This window comes from Cataglyphis hispanica, chromosome 1, assembly GCF_021464435.1.
Source record: "Cataglyphis hispanica isolate Lineage 1 chromosome 1, ULB_Chis1_1.0, whole genome shotgun sequence".
NCBI lineage: Eukaryota > Metazoa > Arthropoda > Insecta > Hymenoptera > Formicidae > Cataglyphis > Cataglyphis hispanica.
The window spans coordinates 7241385-7263248 of record NC_065954.1 but is presented as its reverse complement, the minus strand read 5'-3'; the positions used below and the strand labels follow the sequence as shown (position 1 = coordinate 7263248).

General features: G+C 30.8%; 1 protein-coding gene across 7 annotated transcripts in view; it reads right to left on the bottom strand.

Annotated features, from left to right (window-relative positions):
• LOC126851006 (low affinity immunoglobulin epsilon Fc receptor-like) overlaps window positions 1-21864 on the bottom strand; it is an 86093-nt gene that overhangs the window by 45018 nt on the left and 19211 nt on the right. For all 7 annotated transcript variants that reach the window (XM_050594556.1, XM_050594566.1, XM_050594529.1 and 4 more), the window contains exon 3: window positions 14424-14514. In XM_050594556.1, coding sequence (XP_050450513.1) covers window positions 14424-14514 — 91 coding nt within the window. The remainder of the gene's footprint in view (window positions 1-14423; window positions 14515-21864) is intronic.

Here is a 21864-nt window from a genome sequence, read left to right as displayed (position 1 = left end):
GTTATTGATTTCTTTTTTGAAATTACACGATTCGTCAAAAATAAAGTATTCGATTGGATCGCGAACAAAAAAAGAAATACGAGAGCGATTTGTGTGAAGCAAACATGACTGCTTGACTTGCAAAGAGAGAAATCAAGCCCCGTTCGATTACCTATTCCAACGAAGTGCGTTCGTATGAATTTCGTTTCAATCATGCAAGCTTCGGATCGATCGACCATGGAATTCTGCGGGTTAAAAAGGCGTAAAATTTTACGTGAGAGACACGTGAGAGTCTAGATAGTAAAATTTGTAACATTTTAATTATTTCGTGCTTCTCAATAATTAATGCTTTATTAATTTCTATTAATAAATTACATAAATTTATATTCAAGCAATTAAAGATAAAAATAGAAAATTATAAAAAGAAGCTTTTTATTATTTTTTTAATATAATAATCGATATATTATATTTACGCATGAATTAGTTTAGGAAGATTGCTAAATAAGAGATGATGTTTCTTTTAGTGGATTTTCTCTCTCAAACAAACAAATGTACGAACAAACGAAACGAATGCGATGAATTTGAATGTATTCGCCGAAACTGGCTGAAACGGACCATTTGCTTTCGATACGAGCGGAGAAACCCACAAACGTGGGTGATGGTGTGTTTGAATACGTATTTTTGGGACTATGTTTTCCATCCGAGAAAAGCACAGTGTTTCGAGATTTATACGGCGTAAATAGCGAACGATCCTGTGTAAACGCCGGGCGTTTCGTATATACGCGAGTTCCCGTACGTGACAAGTGCCTTAAGTAATGGTAAACAGAGGCGGTGTATCGTACATGCAGTTTGAGGCACGTTCTTGCTGCCAATAGCGATACAAATGTCTTTGCTCATAAATGTCTTTTTAAATCTTTCGCGTGAAGGATTGAAAAGCTAATCCCCTCGTGATCGATTAAAACCCTCTTAATCTTATGATAATAAAAATTACAGTTACATACGCTTCGCGTCATTAACTGATTTTTCATAATTTACAAACATGTTGTTATCAAATTGATAAATTCTTAAGCTATCGTGACATAATCCTTCATTTCAAATATTTTATTTATATAGAAATAATTTATAGTTAACGGGATAACGCCAATTATATTATTTGTCAAAGAAAATTGCATATCACAAAATTTACATCGCAAAATATTGATGTAAGTATATCTGTTAAACGGCAAATCCGCGCTAATATTTCAGCGCAATGGCGTTTCCAAGTGTCTGTGTGTTATATGTATATACATATATATATATATATGTATATATATATATATATGTATATACATATATGTGTTTATGTGTATACATACAATGCGTATATAACATATATGTGTATACATATCTGCGCCCGCTTTCCTGATATACGTTCCCATTTCGCAGTTTGACGGGAAAGAAGCGGCACAATGGCTCGAATGCGACTGACAATAATTTGTCAAGTCGGCCCACTCACGACTTCTTATGTCGTTCTCTCGGACAAAGGGAATTTCGTTGGAAGAGCAGAGATTTCCCGTCTGAGTTTCTTGCTCGTCGCGTTTCCGCACGTCGTACGAGACTCGAGATTTCATAATTGCACGAGTGCATTAGGGGAGCGTCTCGGTCCTGTGAAATTGCATGCTACTTGAAGAACGTCGAGAAGAATTCGCGTAAAATATATCGAGATTCATAAGCTTTTTTAGCGCAAAACGTATTTCGCACAGGACGATGATCATAATTTCACTTATAAATTTATTAGTCGTTATTATCGCATTATTATTGTTATTATAGAAGATTATTGAAATAATCTACATGTATAAATAACCACGTTAGTTTAAATATCCCAATAATAATTATGATCGCTCATAAAATATGATATATTATATATTATATAATGATTATATATTATAAAATGATAAAAATGGAATGTTATTTATTATATAAATGCATTTAAAAATTTAAAAAGCTATTTTCATCAAATTATTATATTTTTACGCGCAACGAAAATTTAGAGCACACTTTCATGCATTACATATGTTTTATTACACAAAGTATTCATATGCTCTGCATAATTGTACTTGTGTATTTAATAAAATTTGTTATGTAATATATTTATTTGACATAAAATTGTCAAAATATTTATCTCTTTCAATCGTATCACACATTTTTTCAATTATAATAAATAATCATATCATGCATATTTTAATTCCACTAAGATATAAATAACTAAAAAATGTGCAACGTGATGACAGGATTTATTAATGCTAAAAAAAAGACAAAAAAAAGGACAGTTTTAATTTTATATTTAATCGAATAGCTATTTGACCGGCAAATGGAATTCGGGTTTAATTAATGCCGAATTTAAATGAGAATGAGAGAGAGTGGCATGCAAGCCTAAAGGACGTCATTGCAAAATACTAAGGCCGCGTATTTTCGTCCGTTTTATGCATGGTTGACGTAATGTCCTTGAAAGGACAGTCAGTGACCCGAATGTACATCTGGAACCGCAGAGAAGATCAAAGACGAAATCTCAAGGAGAATTTCGTCTTCTCGACAATTTTATAAGCAAATAAATAAAATTTGGTAAATAAAACTTCCCGCAAATAAACGCAAATTTATCGATATTATAACATCATCATCTTGTTTCTTAGTAAAAAAAAAAAACATTGATTTACTATAAACATGATATCGCGATTCTAAAATCCAGCTTTATTTCTTTGTCATATATAAACTGAAGTTAAATAAAGTTTCAATAAATTTTCGACATTAACATTTTATATTTGTCCATCGAATAAGAAATTAATTCTTGTATTAATCATGCATTTTTCAACTGTAAATACAAACCAATATTTTATCCTCATCATGTTTTAATTATCGCATTTTACGTCGCACATACGATGTTTCATTTCAACCATCAAATGGTCATTTTATTCTTGCTTGCGTGCACCGAACCGATTTTTAGAATAAAAGCAAAACAAACGTAGCGTATGTTGTAAAATACGTCGTTGAGATGCAGAGATAACGCATGCACGATGAATAATTTTTCGATAATTGATGCCGTGAATGTCATATTTATGGCACATCACAATATCCATTTATCGCCAATTGTCAAGAAATATTACGCGCCGCACAATGAAGTCATTGTTATTGTCAAAAAAAATCCATAATGTTTTATTTCAATGTTTTATTTTACCAATATTTATATTATTGAAAAGTTCTGTGTCTAAATTGTTTTTTTAGAGCATTTTATAATTTTGACATTTTATTGGGTAAATTAAACAAAAATTGATATACGTATTTTATTTTTACATTAATGTACAATATAAATTTTGTTTCTTATTAATTTATAATATTTTGGGAAAAATTAATGTAAAATACATCTATAACTCTGTATCTAATTTCTATATTTCTATAATTATCAATAATAATATAATTATTATTATAACTATTATTTTATAATTATCAATTTCCGAAGGAGACCACGATTAAATAAAGAACAATCAGCAAAAGAATGAGAAAAAACTTCGAAGAAATCTACTCGAGTCTAGAATACTCTATTAATGATCGGCTTTGCGGAAAAAGGTAGTCGATAAAAAGACAGAATCAAAATGTCAGAAATGAATGGAGAAAATGAGTAAGGCGCAGTAAAGACGGTCATTCAAACGCAAATTACTCCTGGCTTCATTTCCATTTTACGAACAATGCGCAGCGAAATACCTTGCCAGAAATAAGAATGAACTTTTGCCTATTCGCGTGTATGTTGCCGCTTGCTTAATCCAATCGCGGTTATTTCACCGTATTTCGCAAAGTCGACCTTTTCTACCCGGATTTTCCGGTTCTGTAAGCTACAATTTATTTTAGCGTTTTTCGAAAATTTAGTAAATAAAATAAGAAAAAGACTAAATTCATGAAGAGAAAAAATGCTTAAATTGTACTAATAGATATAACTTTATGCAATAATGCAAGGAATTTGGAATTTATTTTGTTATTCAGAAAACAGTAAGATTCAAGAAAATTTTGTAAAAACATAAAATAATAAATCATTTTTTAAAAGTATTTTCAAAGAATTAAATTCTCTTGAAAAGATTTTAAAATTATATTTTTTAAAAGAATTATAATTCTTCTATTTTCTTTATTTTTAAATTAGAAAGAGAAATTATTATTATATTTCTTGGATTATTTTATATTTCTTTATACTTTCAAATGTATGTATTAATTCTTTACGCAATTTTCACTATTCGTAAGTTGCCTAGAGAATAATATCATGGAAATAAAAATCATATTAAAGATGGTTTATAAGCTTTTTACTGAACTGATTCCTGGTTCTTGTCGAGTACTTGCTGTTGTCGCGTAATGCAATTCTCAATAGAATACTCGCAATTCGAATACGTTTCCTAATTGGCAGCTTTTTTCAACAATAATTGGAAGAGATCATACGGAAAGCTTCTTCGCAAAGAGATCTCAAGTTGAAAAAGATAGAACGGAAAATATAAGAAATCGTATAATAACAAAGCATTTTTATGACAAAGATTTTAAAAAAATTGAACCTTATAAAGCGTTATAAGTTATTATCTTACCAATGTGTAGTATTTAATATATTCGTATATTATAAAATTTTGTTATAAATTTTTTTTTAAATATCAATTATTTTAATTTTACCAATTAAAACATGAAAGATTTACGATTTAATATCATGACTGTATTCTATAAATAATTTAAACGCTATTTTCTATGTCAAAAAAAAACTGTATTTTTAATTACTCTATGTAATAATTTTTTACTACGTGTATCTGTGTACAGTCTTATAAATAATTCATATCTTTTTATTTAAATGAACAAAATAAATATCATAATGCAAAAAAAAAATTTTATCGTTTATGATGTAATGAAAGTACCACAAATTTTTTTCATACAAAAGTCAATTTTGTTTCATCGATATGCGTAACGTGGAGGTAAGAATGGTAGAGAAATAAAAATAAAGACGTTTTCGCGGAATTACTGCAGCCAATATTGTTCTTTCCTTTCTTTTTGTAAAACTGCCGCATTGGCGTTTCGCTATTCTTTCCGGTTTTGAAAGAGTGATATACTATGATTTCACTAGTTAAATCAATATTTCTTTTACAATGTAATAAATTCTTCCAATCTTAGGTTATTTGTTTTTTAGAATCAAAAATAAAATTAATTTTCTTATTCTAATGTTACTTTCTTAATAATTATTATAATTGATTAAACATAGAATATTAAATTTATTTAAGAAAAAAATGAAAAAGCAACACATGCATACATATATAATATATTTTCTCTTATAACTTTCCCCTTTTCCTTAACTCTTTCATTTTTTAATTTTATCATTAAGAAATTAATTTTGATGATAAAGTAACATTTTTTAAAGAATCTGATCTCTGATTTTACTGTAAACATTTTTTACAAAAAAATAGCAAAGTAGAAAAAATAGAAACATAAATAAGAAATGCGTTGGTTGGTAGTGATGCTTTCCCGACAAATAAAAATGCACGATGCGCATAATAAACTGACTATATACCGCGTTATATCCGCCAAATGATTATGAATACGAAAGTATCAAACGACATGTCGGCTTTCTCGTGAATGCTATTTTTTTCATAAAACCCGGTGCTAGGAAAAAGAGTTTATCTGGGTTCATATCAGCATCGGCAGGATTATTCCCGCATCTATGTGAACTTTCGTGCGGGTATGTGCATGTGCATGTATATGGTATGGTATGTGTAGCGTAGTACGTACGCGTGCGTGAGCACTGAGCATTGAGCGCTGTTTTCCGTTTAACGACCGGCTGTTTCAGAATTTCGAAATGACGTAGCACAGCCTTCTTTCAGTATTCACGCCAGGTTTTCATTTAAATTTAATGAGCTCGACAAGTCGTGAAAAGTCCATTTGAACATCGTAAAGTGCTCAATATATTTTAAAGGCCGAGTTTCATACGATCCATGAACTGCCTTCGACAAACTCGATTAATTCGATGAGAAATGTTGTTTTCGCAGACAGCTAAGTCGAATATCTTATAACATTTCTAATTATTAAGTTATTATAATAGAAATAACATCTTAAATTGCCTGACAATTTAAAAAAACAATCAATAAAATTTTATTTAATTTTATATAAAATAAATTATTAAATTTTTATTTACAAAAATTGTGAAAAGATTCTTAAGCATTTTTTTAATTATGCAATAAGTTATATAAGTTATAAATCTAATTATAACTCTAATATAAATTATATATTTTTTTCAAGTTAATAAAAATACTAGAAGTAAATAATCTTTTTTATAATTCATTTAATTGTTATATGGGTTAGCAGTTTAAAACACCATATGTTATATTAATTGTTCATATTTTTAATTCAAGAAATATTTTTAATTCGTATCATTAAATAAATTTTTTGATTGAATTATATCACAAATAAATGTACAAGATTATATAAAACAGATATCATTCGATGACATGTTCGGAAATATTCGCGTCCATAAAATCTCTATGAAACATCAATGGCGGTCGGAGATCCGAGGAAGATTTATTCATGCGAGACATTAATGCGTGCATGAGCACATTAAATGTTTAGTCTTCGATAAAATTTCAATTTTCAATCTTCAAGAAGAAGCTAACGCAATACCATATAGGGGAAAATGCTTCAGCCATCGGTCACATATTCTTAGCAAGCGCGTGGCGAATTACATTTGCGTTTGCAGTGTAAATGTTTAAACTAAAATATATACAGTCTGTAGATACTTGTGAAATGTGAGACGCTATTTTAATAGCTCCGAAATTATATAGAAAGTTAGTGCCTCGCACAGAGATCCCCCTTAAAAGCATCACGAGATAAAGCGCGTAATTCGGAAGCTTCTCACAATCATCAGAAACTTCATAAATGTCTGTAATTATTTTACATTTTACAGCATATAAAATAACAAAATAAACTGATAAAAGGTAAGTAATATAATATTTATGTGAATAAAACGCATATTCATAGAAATTGAATAATAATTTACCAGTCCAAAGAAACGTTTTGTATTGAAATTTAATGTAAAAGTGAATATATTTTATCCTTTTTTTCAATGCAATTGTGAATGTCACTGATCGGAAAACAATATTAGTACACGTTAATATATAATAATCAGTAAATTCATAATTCTTTAATGTATTATAATATGACATAAAACAAGACAACTTGATGATTAAACGCACGATAATGATTATTTATATCACATTGTAGCAATTATTTAAAAGTTTTTTTTTTTTTAATAATAATGTGATATCAAAATTCATTAACAGGACGCAATAAAAAACATGACAAAACCAACATCGGACATTTGGAAAAGATTTTGCGCAATTTTGTTTGCTTTTGAAAGCTTTGCGAGCAGATGAGTCTTACAGGTAACTTTGTGACTTCAAACTATCTAAAATACGGAGCGTAACCCGACTATGTAAGTTTCTATAATGCACGTCACTCATGTAACATAGCGTCACATTATGCGTAAAATACATTATCATGCAGGATGCAACTGCTATCATCTCGGAACATTTTAAAGGACTACTTGTCAATACTATACAATTATAATTTAAACGTCATCACGCTGTCAACGTGAAATATCTAAATATATAATTTCTTTATTAATCTTTTAAAAAAAGAATGCTCAATTTATTATTATATTTAATACATTCTGCATATATACAGACATTTCTACGTTATTTAATTCTTTACATTTTATATCGTATAATAGCAAGCAATTTATAAAAGTGTATTATCTTGTTAAGATTAAGAGTAACACATACATACATTCAATATATTTTAGTTTACCAATAATAATAAATATAATTTTCAATATTAATTATTGTGTAAAATATGAAGCTATTATAAACACAGGTAAGTATTTAGCGCAATACAATTCACCTCCATAAAACACAACGCGCGTATATTGAATTTATTAGAAATACGGTATCCTCCAGCCAATAAAAACTACATTGCGTTGCATACAATATTGAATATGAATATATATATAGAATAATCGAGTAGAAAAAGATGTCAAAAATGTGTTTCGATTTTATAACATCTAGTCAATTAAATATGTAACAATTTATTTAAAAATTTCTCTCTTCTAACGAGAGAAAACACTTCCAACAAATGATAAAATTAAGTGTTTATCGATGTTCGATCGTTTAATAGAAATAATATTAGATAAAAAAACCGAAAAAAACATAAAAAGCGGAATATTCGTTAACAAAAATCCTGATCCTTTTTCTGAAAAAAAGATACAAACCCGTTGCGAAAATCATTACGCCTGGCTCTTGTGTGTGTGTGATGCAAATATAAATCGTCAGCGTAACGATCGTAAATCTCTGCTCCTATTTTTATTTATCTGCTTTTCCTTTTTACGTGTCATATCACGTTGCGAGTTAAAACGATGGTCTATTATAGCGAATGTGCGGCAATAATTTTTAGTTAATGCACTGATGTGTCGACAAGGATTATTATGAAAAAATACAGACTATTGTTTATTACGTGCCAGAGCATTGTTATATACTTTTTCTTATTCGAATAATGTGATCGATTATGAATACTGACTCTTGAAAAGCAGAGATTTTTTTATTCTCGTATTGCTAAGTTGCTATGCAAACAGTATTTTAGAAATAAATCAATATAATTGATATAAATCATTGCGCTATTTTTATAGTTATTTTTTAAGTTATCTTAACTTTATATCCTGAGAAAGATTTATGCTTCATAACAATAAAAGATCCTTTTGATATTGGAAGAAAAATCGCGGATATATGGAATATAGAAACTAAAATAGATATCCTATACGCTATATTTACTATGCTTTGTACAAACTATTGTAACATTTGTGTTGCCAACAAAAGCACAACGTAGTATGGACCGCAAAGATTGCGCCGGAGGTTACGAGAGAGAGAAAGAGAGCATGCCCGTCCAATCGTTTGGGGAAAATCAGCGAACTTTCTCTCAATCCTACCGACGCAATTATCCAAAGTTCCGGTTTCCGATCGGTCCGTTCTCCTCCCGGATATTTCGTAGGTTAAACTTTTCCGCGTAGAATGACTCCGGTGACCTCCTTCCGCTTTTATTGCCCGCATCGCGAATTGGACGGTAAAACTTTGAAAAATTTTATTTAAATCGTGTTAAAATAAACCCATTGCGACTGCTCGTCGATGCAATTGCTATTTTCAATTCACCGTCAAAAATTATTTGTTGTCTGCATAACATGTAATTTCAATATTATATAACAAATAATAAGCCCTTTACTCTTCGCTTTTTATTTGTTTATCTGTAAATTATTATTATATTACTAATTTGCAAGACACAAAATATTTTATTATTAATTTCATCTGCAAAAACTTGTCATTAATTATGAACGTTTCTTAATATGTGTAATTATCATTTACTCTGCTGTTGCCTCTTATATATAATATATATATATATATATATATATATATATATATATATATATATATATTATGCATCGTCTGTACCAACCTGTCACCATTCGCGTTTCAAGGAGTTTCTTAGCTTCGTATGTTAATAGGAAAAGTTACAACTGCCAGAAAGTTCTACTAAAAATCGTATATATAATATACAAATGAAAGCATTTTATACAAATAACTTGATAAAGTGTTGGTTCAGTTGATACTTGTGTTGAATTTAGTTTAAAATCACGATTCTGTAGTTGTAATTTTTAATAGCAAAACAAAAATGATTTAAACGTAGACAAGATTTAGACAAATAATATATATATAGAGACAAAGCATAATATATATATATATATATATATATATATTATGCTTTTATATTTTATATATTATGCTTTGTCTCTTATATATATATTATTTGTCTAAATCTTGTCTACGTTTAAATCATTTTTGTTTCGGCTATTAAAAAATTACAACTACAGAATCGTGATTTTAAACTAAATTCAACACAAGTATCAACTGAACCAACACTTTATCAAGTTATTTGTATAAAATGCTTTCATTTGTATATTATATATACGATTTTTAGAGTAGAATTTTCTGGCAGTTGTAACTTTTCCTTATTAACATACGAAGCTAAGAAATCCTTGAAAACGCGAATGGTGGCAGGTTGGTACAGACGATGCGAAACGAATATATCGGGCTTCAGCAACGAAACCGTGGAGTGCAAAATCATCGAGGTATCGCAGCTACGTACAATGCAGCGCAGCATCGGGCGGACAATGGTCCTTTTTTTTTTTTTGTTTGAATGGGAACAAGGTTGAAAGGAGAGAAATAGAGAGAGAGAGAGAGAGAGAGAGAGAGAGAGAGAAGAGCAACGTGGCGTGCTGGCGTTAAAGGGAGATGTGCGTGTACGTGGTCACGTAAATCATACCTCGAAATAGATTCGAACGTTCGATCGTTCGCTGTGGATTGCAATGTCGACGCGCCATAAACGCTCGGACGCAAATCCGATTTGCACTAAAATCTTATCTAAACGCGCAGGACTAAGCTCGTGTCCAGCTTATTTTGCACTATGATTACGCGTGGCTTTCAACGCCAATAGCGACAGCAATAGTAATTTTCACATAAAATTTTTATAATTGCGACAATAATCTGAAATTCTAATATAATAATTCACAATCTAAAAATTTAATTATTTTCGATTACATTGTGTTTCACAAAATTTTTCATCGTATTTAAATACATCTATATAAATCAGAATAAAATTAAATACAGCATGCAATTTTATTTTATTATTATTTTACTATTATTGCGCATATATAAGATGATGAACAACGATGGTAATTTTCCAGATAATCCAATCTTCGTGTTTAAACAAAAGCTTATCAATGAGCGGAATGATTCGATTAAATCGTGTATGAGCAATGATCATTGCGCTCGCGATTCATTTGCTAAGCGAATTTTAAAAGAGAAGAGACACACAAGAGTATTTGTCCGATGTTGTTAACGTTAAATACGTCGATTTAATCGAACGCTACAAACAAGGTTTTGTTGCATCGAATGTCGATTCGTTTACTCAAGCGCGTACATAAATCATGGCGACATCGCAAATCATCGTTACGACTGTAAAATTTTATTGCTCTTTTACATTGTTACGGAGTCTATTAACAAGGAGTCTATAATCAAGGGACGATATCATCGTCGCGCGCCAGAATGAAAATTCCGATTCTCATTAAGTGTCACCGGTTTCCATTAAAATAGGATTTTCAATTTTCGTCGGAATATCAATTAGGTACCAATTTTCCAACGAGGAGAACCTACTCGCTTCGCTCAGGGGAAAACCCTGATTTCAATTCCGCTTTAATTACATCTGTCCAATACTGATTGCCTATTATATGCTTCTAGACGAGCCTAACAAACTCCGAAGTTTTCTTTAGAGAAACCGTTTTGGCTGCAACATTTTCGATCTACAATCACACACATACACAGTGGATATATTTAAAAAAAAAATGTTGTTTATATATTTTTACGATTTATCTCTTACACAATTTATAATAAGTCACAGTGCATACCCAATGCAAATTAAATTATTTAATTGTAACTCAATTTGATATAACTTCTTTATACAAATTACGTTAAAACTAGACATTTTGATAAAAATATTTTTTGCATTTTGTATTAAAATAATATTATCACAATTTAGCAGGATTCGATATAATAACGGCTCGGAATTAAATTTTCACGTTATATATTAAAGATAGATTATTTTTTTTTATCTTTAATGTAGAGAAAAGAGTGTTTAATAAAAATATTGTTTAATAGAAATATTAAATAAATTATACATTCTAAACTCAACAAAGATACGTTTCATTTTTAATTGTTAATACGAGAAGCAAATCGAATATTTTATAAGAGATTTCCATAATTCGAGGGATGAATAAAATAGTGCCCGCGAGCGTTTTTTTTTCTCAAACGTAACAGGGGTACGAGAGAGCGACTAAGAATTTTCTGAGGATTTTTCGCGACGGAGATATTCATTTCAAACTTTTTTACGCGCGATATTCTGACTTAATTCGATCTTCTAACCATCTTTCTCGTCTTATTCGAGGATCAGCGACATCGAATTTCCTTATATATCGCTGATGTATTCCCCCAATCTGCTTCCAATCTCGCGTAGCATCATTCGTCGGCACTCACTCGAATTCAAAAGCCTCTCGATTTCGTTGAGTTCGAGTTTATTGAGCGGATAAAATGTCTGTACGCGCGGTATTCATTTCGCGGTCGCTCGAGCTGCAAAAATTTTATGTCGAAACTACAGAAACTACCTGCGAGACATGGTATTCTAGCCTCCATTATAGTCCGTCTCGGAGGTGAACTTTGCAGTTCCGTGGTGTGGAAGTCGACATATATGAGAATCGACCGCGCCTCATTTCAAACGCAAACGATTTTCTCATCCAATATATTCTTCGACGATTACACTCGGAATATAAATACATATTTTTTTATTCAATTTTCCGTGCACATTAATAATATTGCTAAAGAATGATCCGTACAAATTAAGAGCAAAAAAATTGCAGATGACATATACAAAAGTATACATTGAACAAGATAAAAGAATAAAGAATCAATTGTGAACGTTTCTTACTAAAGCTTGTTTTTTTCTATGAAAAAATTATATATCTTTCTTGATTATTTTTATAATTATATTAAATATAATTTATATTAAATATTAAATATTATATTAAAATAATTATATTAAAATTATAAATATTTTTTTTACTTATCACTTTTTATAAATATTTTTTTAAATGAATATAAAACATTTTAGGTATATTACATAAATTTACCATAATTTATAATTTTTTATAAATAAATGTTTGATGAATAATCGAGTCATATAATGTAATATAATTGATTATCGCGGATCATATTAAAATCTCATTGAAATTTTTGAAATTTAATTTTTACCGTGTCTCATTGTCAGATGCCTGTGCTCACAGATAAAACGCAAAGAGAGAACATAGAGTACAGGAGAATGTGTAATCCTTATCGGTAAAAGGCGACACGTGGGTCTAATTAACTTCGTGTCGGTTCTAAAGGATTTAATCCTGTGGAAAACCGTTCTCGTGTACTAGAGAAAAAGAAAACATTAAGACTTTACATCCTTCGCAATTCCGAGTAACTGTTCCCGGACAAATTAAAGATCTTTGAAGGAAAGACGAAGTAAAGATGTAGATTTAATTTTCTGCCGTCTCCTGTCGTAATGAACTATAAACTTTTCTTGTCAGAAAATACACGGAAATCCGATTAGATACGGTGAAACATGACCGAGATTTTCAGCGAAGAAGCACTTGTATTGATCTCAAATTATCTTGTCGAAGGTGCAAGAAAATAAGGATTATGACAAGAATAAAGATGATCAAACAAATGATTCTACTAAATCCAATAATCCTTTATTCCATAAAGTTTGAAAAAAAAAGAAGTATTTAAAGACTCATAATTAATTACCGAAGAAATCTTTATCAGATATGAATAATCGATAATTACGCGCCACTTACTTTACATAATTAAGACAAAAGTAGTAATTATTCCTAAAATAAATTATTTTTGTAAAATTTTTTAAATTGCAGTTCTGTCGTAGTAGATTAATTTAGATTTACAAGCAAAATTATTCTACGATTAATTAGCCTTTCAACGCGCATGTTATCATTTTAACTTCTGCGTCAACAACGAACTGCGACTAAATCATAAAACGACACTTACTACTCGCTCGTTTGACAAGTCGCTGAATTGAAGTTAAAAGTAATTACAATGGATGCATGAATTTCGTGAATTTAATGCCCAACGATTTGCGCAACACCGGTTTAAAAGCACAACGTGTTATTTTTGAGCGATGTGCATCCACCAAGCCGCATAATTGCTTGTGCGTTCATCGTTTCTCTGCGATTAATCATTTAATTTATCGCGAGGACGAGTGAAACATTTGAGCATGACTATCTCGATAATAGTTACGTAAAACGGATGGACAGTTAGAGACCTGGCAAAGGTAATTTATCGAGCACTTAGTCTCTGCAGTAACGTCATTTCTCGGAGCGCAAAGATCATCTGTCATTCTACGGACAGACAATCGTAGATCTGGATGCTGTCGCGATTAAAACGATTCGTTAAAGTAAGACGAATTGCCAGTCTCTTTATGACGCATGATCAATATATTTAAAGTGTTACAATTCATCTATTAATTGTATCAGTAATTAAACTCGAATCCTGTTTAAAAATAATTGTTTTTATATTATTTTTTTCAATGCTAATTTTAATAGCAATTTTATTTTCGTAATTTAATATTTACATATACATATATATTAGACTTTTTAATATCAAAAATTTGAAAATCTCTTAATGATGGCGTCATTTTCAAACATTTTATAATTAGAATGATTAAACAGCAGAAATTTGAATATAGATACTCACTTATATTCTTATCTCTGTATTGTGGTCGCACATCACCGATAAAACAGATAAGAAGCATCCATACTGCGAACCCACACGTTCCCATTTTCATCTGAAATAAGATGCAACAGTTTAAATAATTTTAATTAAGAAAATTAATTAACAATTTAATAACATAACGCGCTATACTTTTTTTTATGAATACAATGTTATCACAGCTTTGCATGACGTTTCACTCTTAAGCAAGATTATTATGACATACTTTCTCTCTCTCTCTCTCTCTCTCTCTCTACGCGCAGCAATATAATAAATAAATAAATAATTTAACAAAAACAAATTTAATTATGCATAAAATCTAACTGTCTAATTAATTTAAATTAAATTGCATACATGTATATATATATATATATATATATAAATTTCTATAAAATCTTTTTTAAAAAAATCTCTTTTATCAAGGTCTTAGAAATGTCTACTTTAAATTTCAGTTAAAGTAGGATAAAACATTTGGAACAGGATTCATATATATAACGCAGATTTATTCACAATAAATTCTGGTCGCTTTTGCTCGCTTGAAAGGAACGCCGTTGTTTTCTTGCGAAAACTTATTGTTTTCCCGTTGCATCTCTTCCGATCCATTATTGTGCTTATTGGGACGAACACACCGTCTAAAGAAGAACAAGCGCTTTAATTTCTAAAAGTTGTAAATTTATGTCCAAGTGTTTTGCAACTTAAAGTCGCTTCGAAAGATATATAAAACGTCTTTGACGTTATAATATCGTTCCATGATTTTTAATACGACATTATAATTTTTTAACATTATTATATTTAACATTATAATATTCTTTTCACAATTTCATTAAAATATATCGTATAAATTATTACCTTAAAGCTCTTTAATTTTTATTTACAATATTCATTTTACCTTTGAAACAAATATACTTTTTCGCTATGTATGTTCCGGAAAAAACAGTTCAATAACTGCGTTCACATTTCTATAACTGTGTCGGATCATTGACCCATCTTGTAATCGCTGAAAGGATAATGCTCGAGACCATCCTTTGTGGCAATCGCGTGGATAATCGAAAAGCGAGAGAAAGACACGGAGCAGGAATAAGATTCGCAACGATGGAACACACACGACTGAATATATCTGGGTTTTCCGGCACGAACGCGCCGCGCGTGGAGAGAGATGTTATAAAATATTTCTTTGAGAATTTTAGCTGTGGATGGGATATTTCGTTCGACAAGCGTTTCCGCACGGCATATATCTGCATTTTTACGTCAGTTTTCGCGAATATTACTCGCAGGTAGAACCGAGGCGCGAAAAGCTTCCTTCATGCAAGATGACGATGGCCGCTGTATCCGCAAAATTAACGCGATTTTGTTGTCACGTCGCTTTATCGTCAACTACCTATGTATTTTATTGTCATTTTCAAAAGAATATGCGTTAAATATTCTCATTTCGTTTTGCGATGTAACGTTGGTGAGTTAACTCGAAAACGCATCGAACGTTTCCAGGTGGTTGAAATGGCAAATTGTCGGAATAAAAACCATAAAAAATATCAGCTAACGTTAATTATATCAGATTTATTAATTTGCACCTCAATTTTTATTAAAAGATAAAATGTTTTTTATTAGAATCTCAAACTAAATAATTAAACTAAATTTTATCTAATTTAAAAAAAAAAACTGATAACTGAAGATGAGTCTTATCTTCTAATATTAAGCTTAATATTGTATTGAATATTATGAATTGGCAAAGTATACTAAAGTGCTCTCAAAACGCACTAAAGTTCCATAATAATCATTAGACATATTTTCGTAATCATTAGTAATAAATGATTAAAAGGACTAATATTACAACAATGCGGAATTAATGATGTAATATGTATTTTACAGGCATGTTTATTGTTTTATGCACAATTAATAGATAATTATATAATTATTATGTATTGATACATAATTATATAATTATGATTAATACCAAATATATATTTGCGAGAGAACATTTGAATCAGTTATTATTAAAACATAAATATTAAATTTTTTCTACGATAATTCAACGATAATGGTCAAAAAATTTGCGCTTTTAACAAAAATATAAGAAGATTAAGCAGACGCGCATTTTTATCGATATTTTCAGAAACCACTCGGACGTTCTCGTATTTCATCCACTCACATACATTGGGCGTGCGAGCGAGTCTCGAGTGTGTCCGAAGGATAGACGTCACTTTTCCCGATGTGGCGGGTACATATCCTTCCTGAAGGCTTATCTATCGAGGGAGCTGCCCTTTTCGGAGAAATCCCTAGACGAGCGGTGTAAAAGTTTCTATTCTCTTTCGAAAGGAAAACATCGTCTAGTGCTCGGAGTATAGGTCCTTCTCTCTCGACCTCAAGGATCATCTCGACTAAGAGTACACGAACACATGCGACCCCTGCCGCGCGCACGTACACAGGTGCCTGGCGACGAAATGATGCTCGCGTGCGAAGTGGCGAGCCCCAGCTACGAAGATCCCTCGAACCTTCATCGATCACTATATACCTGCTGGGGTCAATTTCTCCGCGTATCTCATTTCATGGTTAGCCGGCTCGAAAATATTCCCTATCCCTTTTCATCACGGAGGAAAAGGGCGACTTTGGTGGGTTCGCGTCGAGACGCGAAATTTAGAACCTACTCTTCGGAGGTAAATAAAACGTATTCGACTCCTCGAGTCCTCGTGAATCCCTGGATTCGTTGATCCCGGGATTACTCTTCTCCTCATCTTTCAATAAGCTACACCGTATGTATGAATGCATTTAGATGTCTTTCAAAAGATGAAATGACGATATTCTAATTCTTCAAGTGCACATATTCATATTTCACATTTAATTTTAAATGTTGTAATGCGCTTCTAAACTTTGCATTTATTCTTTATAAGATTTAAAAACAATAAACATTTCAACAAATTTGATTAATAAAAATAGGAAAATATTTTGTGCATTCATAACATTGAAAATATAATATATAAAATGTTTATTGTTTTAAAAAAGTAAAAGATTCAACAAAATTACAGCGACTTTAATGTTGCTTAAAATAAAACAAAATCTTTAAAAAAGGATATTTTACTATTAGACAATAGTTTATTATAAACAATTAAAGAGTATTTATGGACTAATATTTAGTTTATATTATATAAAAAATGTATCTGTATTATTATCAAAAAGTGAACACTGACATAAAGTATAGTTTCTATCTTCTCAGTATATTTGTGCTCTAAATAAAAATATCGAATAAAAATCATAAATAAGGAACGTTGTAAGAAAGTGAATAAAAAATTAAACATGATCATAATGCGCAAATCTTGGATGAAAACAAGACGCAAAAGAAAAAAAGTAAAAGAAGAGAGTCGATGAAAGCAGAAAGATTTGTGAGACGAATTTTCGCGAATAATCCTACCATATCCGACCGAGTGATAATTAGGGCTCTTTGTCACCATTGTAGTAGGCCAATGCTTTTCTACAAGAAAGCTGCCCGATCGAACAAACTTCTCTCACTAAGTAGCTCTTCAGAGATTAAACTAGGTCCCTAGTTGGAGCAGAAAAATGCAAATAAAAATTAAACAGAAATATTTAAATAAAAATTGTGGAAAAAACATTGACAAAAATATATTTATAAAATATAAAATGCTATTTAAAAAAATGTTTATTAAAAGTAATTTTAATATTTTTAATTTCTCTGAATTTTTCTAATGGTATTAATAATAAAAAAACAAATTTAATTTTAATTTTGTAATATTAGTACTATAGTATCACGTCAATTTTATATAAAGTCATTAGGAAATATTTGATACTAAATTATGCATATAAAGTAACTTGAGAAATTATTCCCTTACATCAATGTCGTAATGAAGACATGAATCTTGAGAAGTTTAGTACTGACTTTCGCTAACTTCGCTAACACTATCGCGATCTTAATGGCTAACTGTATATAAAATAGCTATATGTATAAATAAGCCAAGAAAGATAAGGTGCAAAGCACAACAAAATACATCAATACATATTCATCAATCTACAAATGAATTTATAGAAATAAAATTAACAAATAAATTTAAAATAAAATTAGAAGAATTTTTTTTTTAATTGCTTGAAAAAAAAATTATATATTTTATCTTATCAAAGTATTCATAACAGACGGATTTTAATTATATATCTAATGTAATGTAAATATGTCTTATTTGCTTATTCGTTTTTTTATCACGCCCAAAGTTTCTCAAAATTATGCGAGATAAACGCGATAAAATAAACTTTAAAGTAAACAATTTTCTCGTCAATCTTGAGATTAGAAGATTATTAAGCGGCATGCCGGCAGTAATCACAATAAATAGCGGTGCTGGCTAACCCAGCGATATTGTGGTGGAACAAATATCCGGAAATGACTTTCCTGGGCAGCGAACGATATTAAATGTTATTAATGACGATCTCGGCAACCTTCGTTCTACCTTATCCCCATGGAGAGGCGAGAATTAAGGAAGGTGCAAACGAACGGAAGGATAAAACCGGAAAAAGATGAGAGTTCAGTTTTCTTCTTACGGAAAAAGTTCTTCCGTTCTGTATCGCGTAGATAAAGCACCGAACATCCATGTGCTTGGTTTCTCTTACACGTATACTCTAGTACAGTGTTCTCATTATTATCTTACTATTGCCATAATGTCATTCTTAAGCTTTGTTATCGTCCGTTCAGTCTATTGTTATTGCGCACCAGAAGTAACGTTGAGTACAAAACATAAATATAAACAACTGTCGGCTCTTAAGAGAGAAAGAGAAAAAGGCAAAACAGTGCGTTAGATTGTTACGACGGTAATCGTGAGAACTCGAAAAGATGGCAATAAATGTTTATATAGCGTCGCTATTTTCAAATGGAAAATTATAAAGAAAAAGATAAACAAAAGTAAAAATAAAAAAAGAGTTGCAAAAGATTCTACGCGCAATAAAACATTAAAATTAACATTTTTTTATATTTAGCAAAATATAGAAATGTTATGCTAGTATCTTGATAAATTTACACATATCCCATTAGGCTTTTTATACCTTTGTTCATTATTCTTGATATGTATAATATTATTTGTACAATTGTATAATACAATATTTTAAAAGAAATGTAGTCGCTAATAGTTGCATATAGTCTGTTAAAACATATACACTCTAATCTTAATTTCAATATACATATTTTCATTCACGACTATTTTTATATTTATAACGTCAAATATTAATATTATACACGTCAATATATCGCTCCTAATATTTATTTTAAAAAAATTTTTGAATTTTACTCTCAATCCTATATCTTACGTGCGAATGTCACTTCAATAATATAGTTTTCTTACCACTGATAGAGGATCGTTGCGAAAAATTGGTATGGGTCACTCGATCTTTGGGATTTCGATTAAGGATCAAATCGTAACAATCCTTCCATAGGTCTCGACCTTTCGAAGGCAACCGGCAGAAATGAGTCCAAATAGATGGGAAATGGAAAAGCGAGTAATCCATCGTGACACAAATGACGGCGGAATCGATCCACGAGCGACACAAAGCCATCTTACGCCTGGCTGATATCGAGACGCAAACCGTAGCTGTTCTTTTCGCGATGTTTCTGAGAAAAAAGGCCTGACAACGATACCCAGCACGAATATCTGCGGTCGTTCCTTTTCAACTCGCACGAGGGGAAAAGATTTTCTTCGATAGAAAGGAAGAGAATGCGAAAGGAGGAAATAGAAAATGTGAGGTACCAAGCAGAAGAGTGCCGTAATCCCCGTGTTGACTCTACATCTTACGTAAGGGCGTTCGTCCTTCGGACCACACGTTCTTCCAGACGATATTCCTTATTTGTACCAGATGCCTTACAAAACTCCCTTACCTTCCCGCACACCAACATGTGTACTTAAGGCCGACGAAGTGAGATAATCGAAGGAGGATAAAAGAATAAAGGCTCAGGAAAAAAATACCGGCTAATATAATGCGAAACAAAGTATGAACAAAGCCGAAGAAATATTAGACTTGTCATACAATATACCAACAGCGTTTGCATAACAATAATGATAAAACTCTCAGTCGAATAAACTCTCAGTTTTTTTTCATAAGAGAGCGGAATAAATAGAAATTTGAAAATAAAAGTTGAAACTTTTAAAACGAGAAAATAAAAATAATCTTCTTTATAAAATTAATGATGCACCTGCTTAGTGATTGCAGTTACATAAATAATTTTAATAAAATTAAATTTATGATATCAATATAAAAAATCAGCTCCATCAAACAAACAAGAAACAATTATGATTGTATCATCCTAAGTGTGAGTTATAGAACGCTATATTCTTTTTTATAATATTATTTTACGAATAAAGTTGTGTGTATGTAATATAAATATAAGCATTTTTTTAAATGGAGTATTTCCAGACACATGTTTATACGAACATTTTGTCGTATTTTGACCAGCGTAATCTCCCCTTAAATTTTTCTAACATCTTTTTAAAACACTCGGTATATATGTACATTTTTTTTACATTTCTTATATTTTTTTAGACGATTACGCTACTTGAATTGTTAAATCTTACTTAATTATTTATTATCATCATTTGTAGATCAAAGTACAACATTCGAGAAAGACTTACGAGTGATATTTTTAGTATCAATTTTGAACGTGAATGATATCGAAAGAAGCAATAAAGAAATACGATAAGTATTCTTTATTTTCTTTTGTCAGTCGCGATGGACTATCTCGAGGAGCATTCTATGTAGCATCCGTTTATTTCCGGAGATGGAGAACGTATTATAGCGAGCCCCGCAGTGCGGAGAAGTGCACGAGTGATAAAATGGAGCACCTAGTCAGACACATCGAAGGATTTGCCGTTACTTTACTCCTTTTCTGTTTCTATACCCTATCTTACGATCCGCCTTCTTTCCATTACATCCTTCCTTACCGCCCTCCATTGGTTCTAGATACACGTCGATGTGAGTTTGAGGAGTGATTTCAAAGCCATGTAAAACAAACAAGAAATATCGCTGATACAGAAAGATACGGTAACGATGTAAGCTTGCCAACGCAATCTAAGAAGAGGTCACAAATTTTACAGAATTCACAAGAGTCGTCTTGTTTTAATTAAAAAGATTAAATATGTCTAACAAAACAATTATCAAAATGAACACACAACTTTGTTAATTAAAAATTTTTAACGCTTAACATATTTTTGCAAAAAATATATTTAATAATTTAATTGGCGCTCTCTCTCTCTCCCTCTCTCAGATAAAATAATAAATTTAATTCACGAATACGGAAAAACGGATTGCAACAAGGCGTCGTAATTTTCCGTCCATTGCAGCCGCGTTCTGACGCGTGTCGGACACGCGCGTTTCTCACGCACGAGTTCACCGAGACGCGTGTAATAATCCGGAATAACCGGGAAAGCGGAAAATGCATTTACAGGCG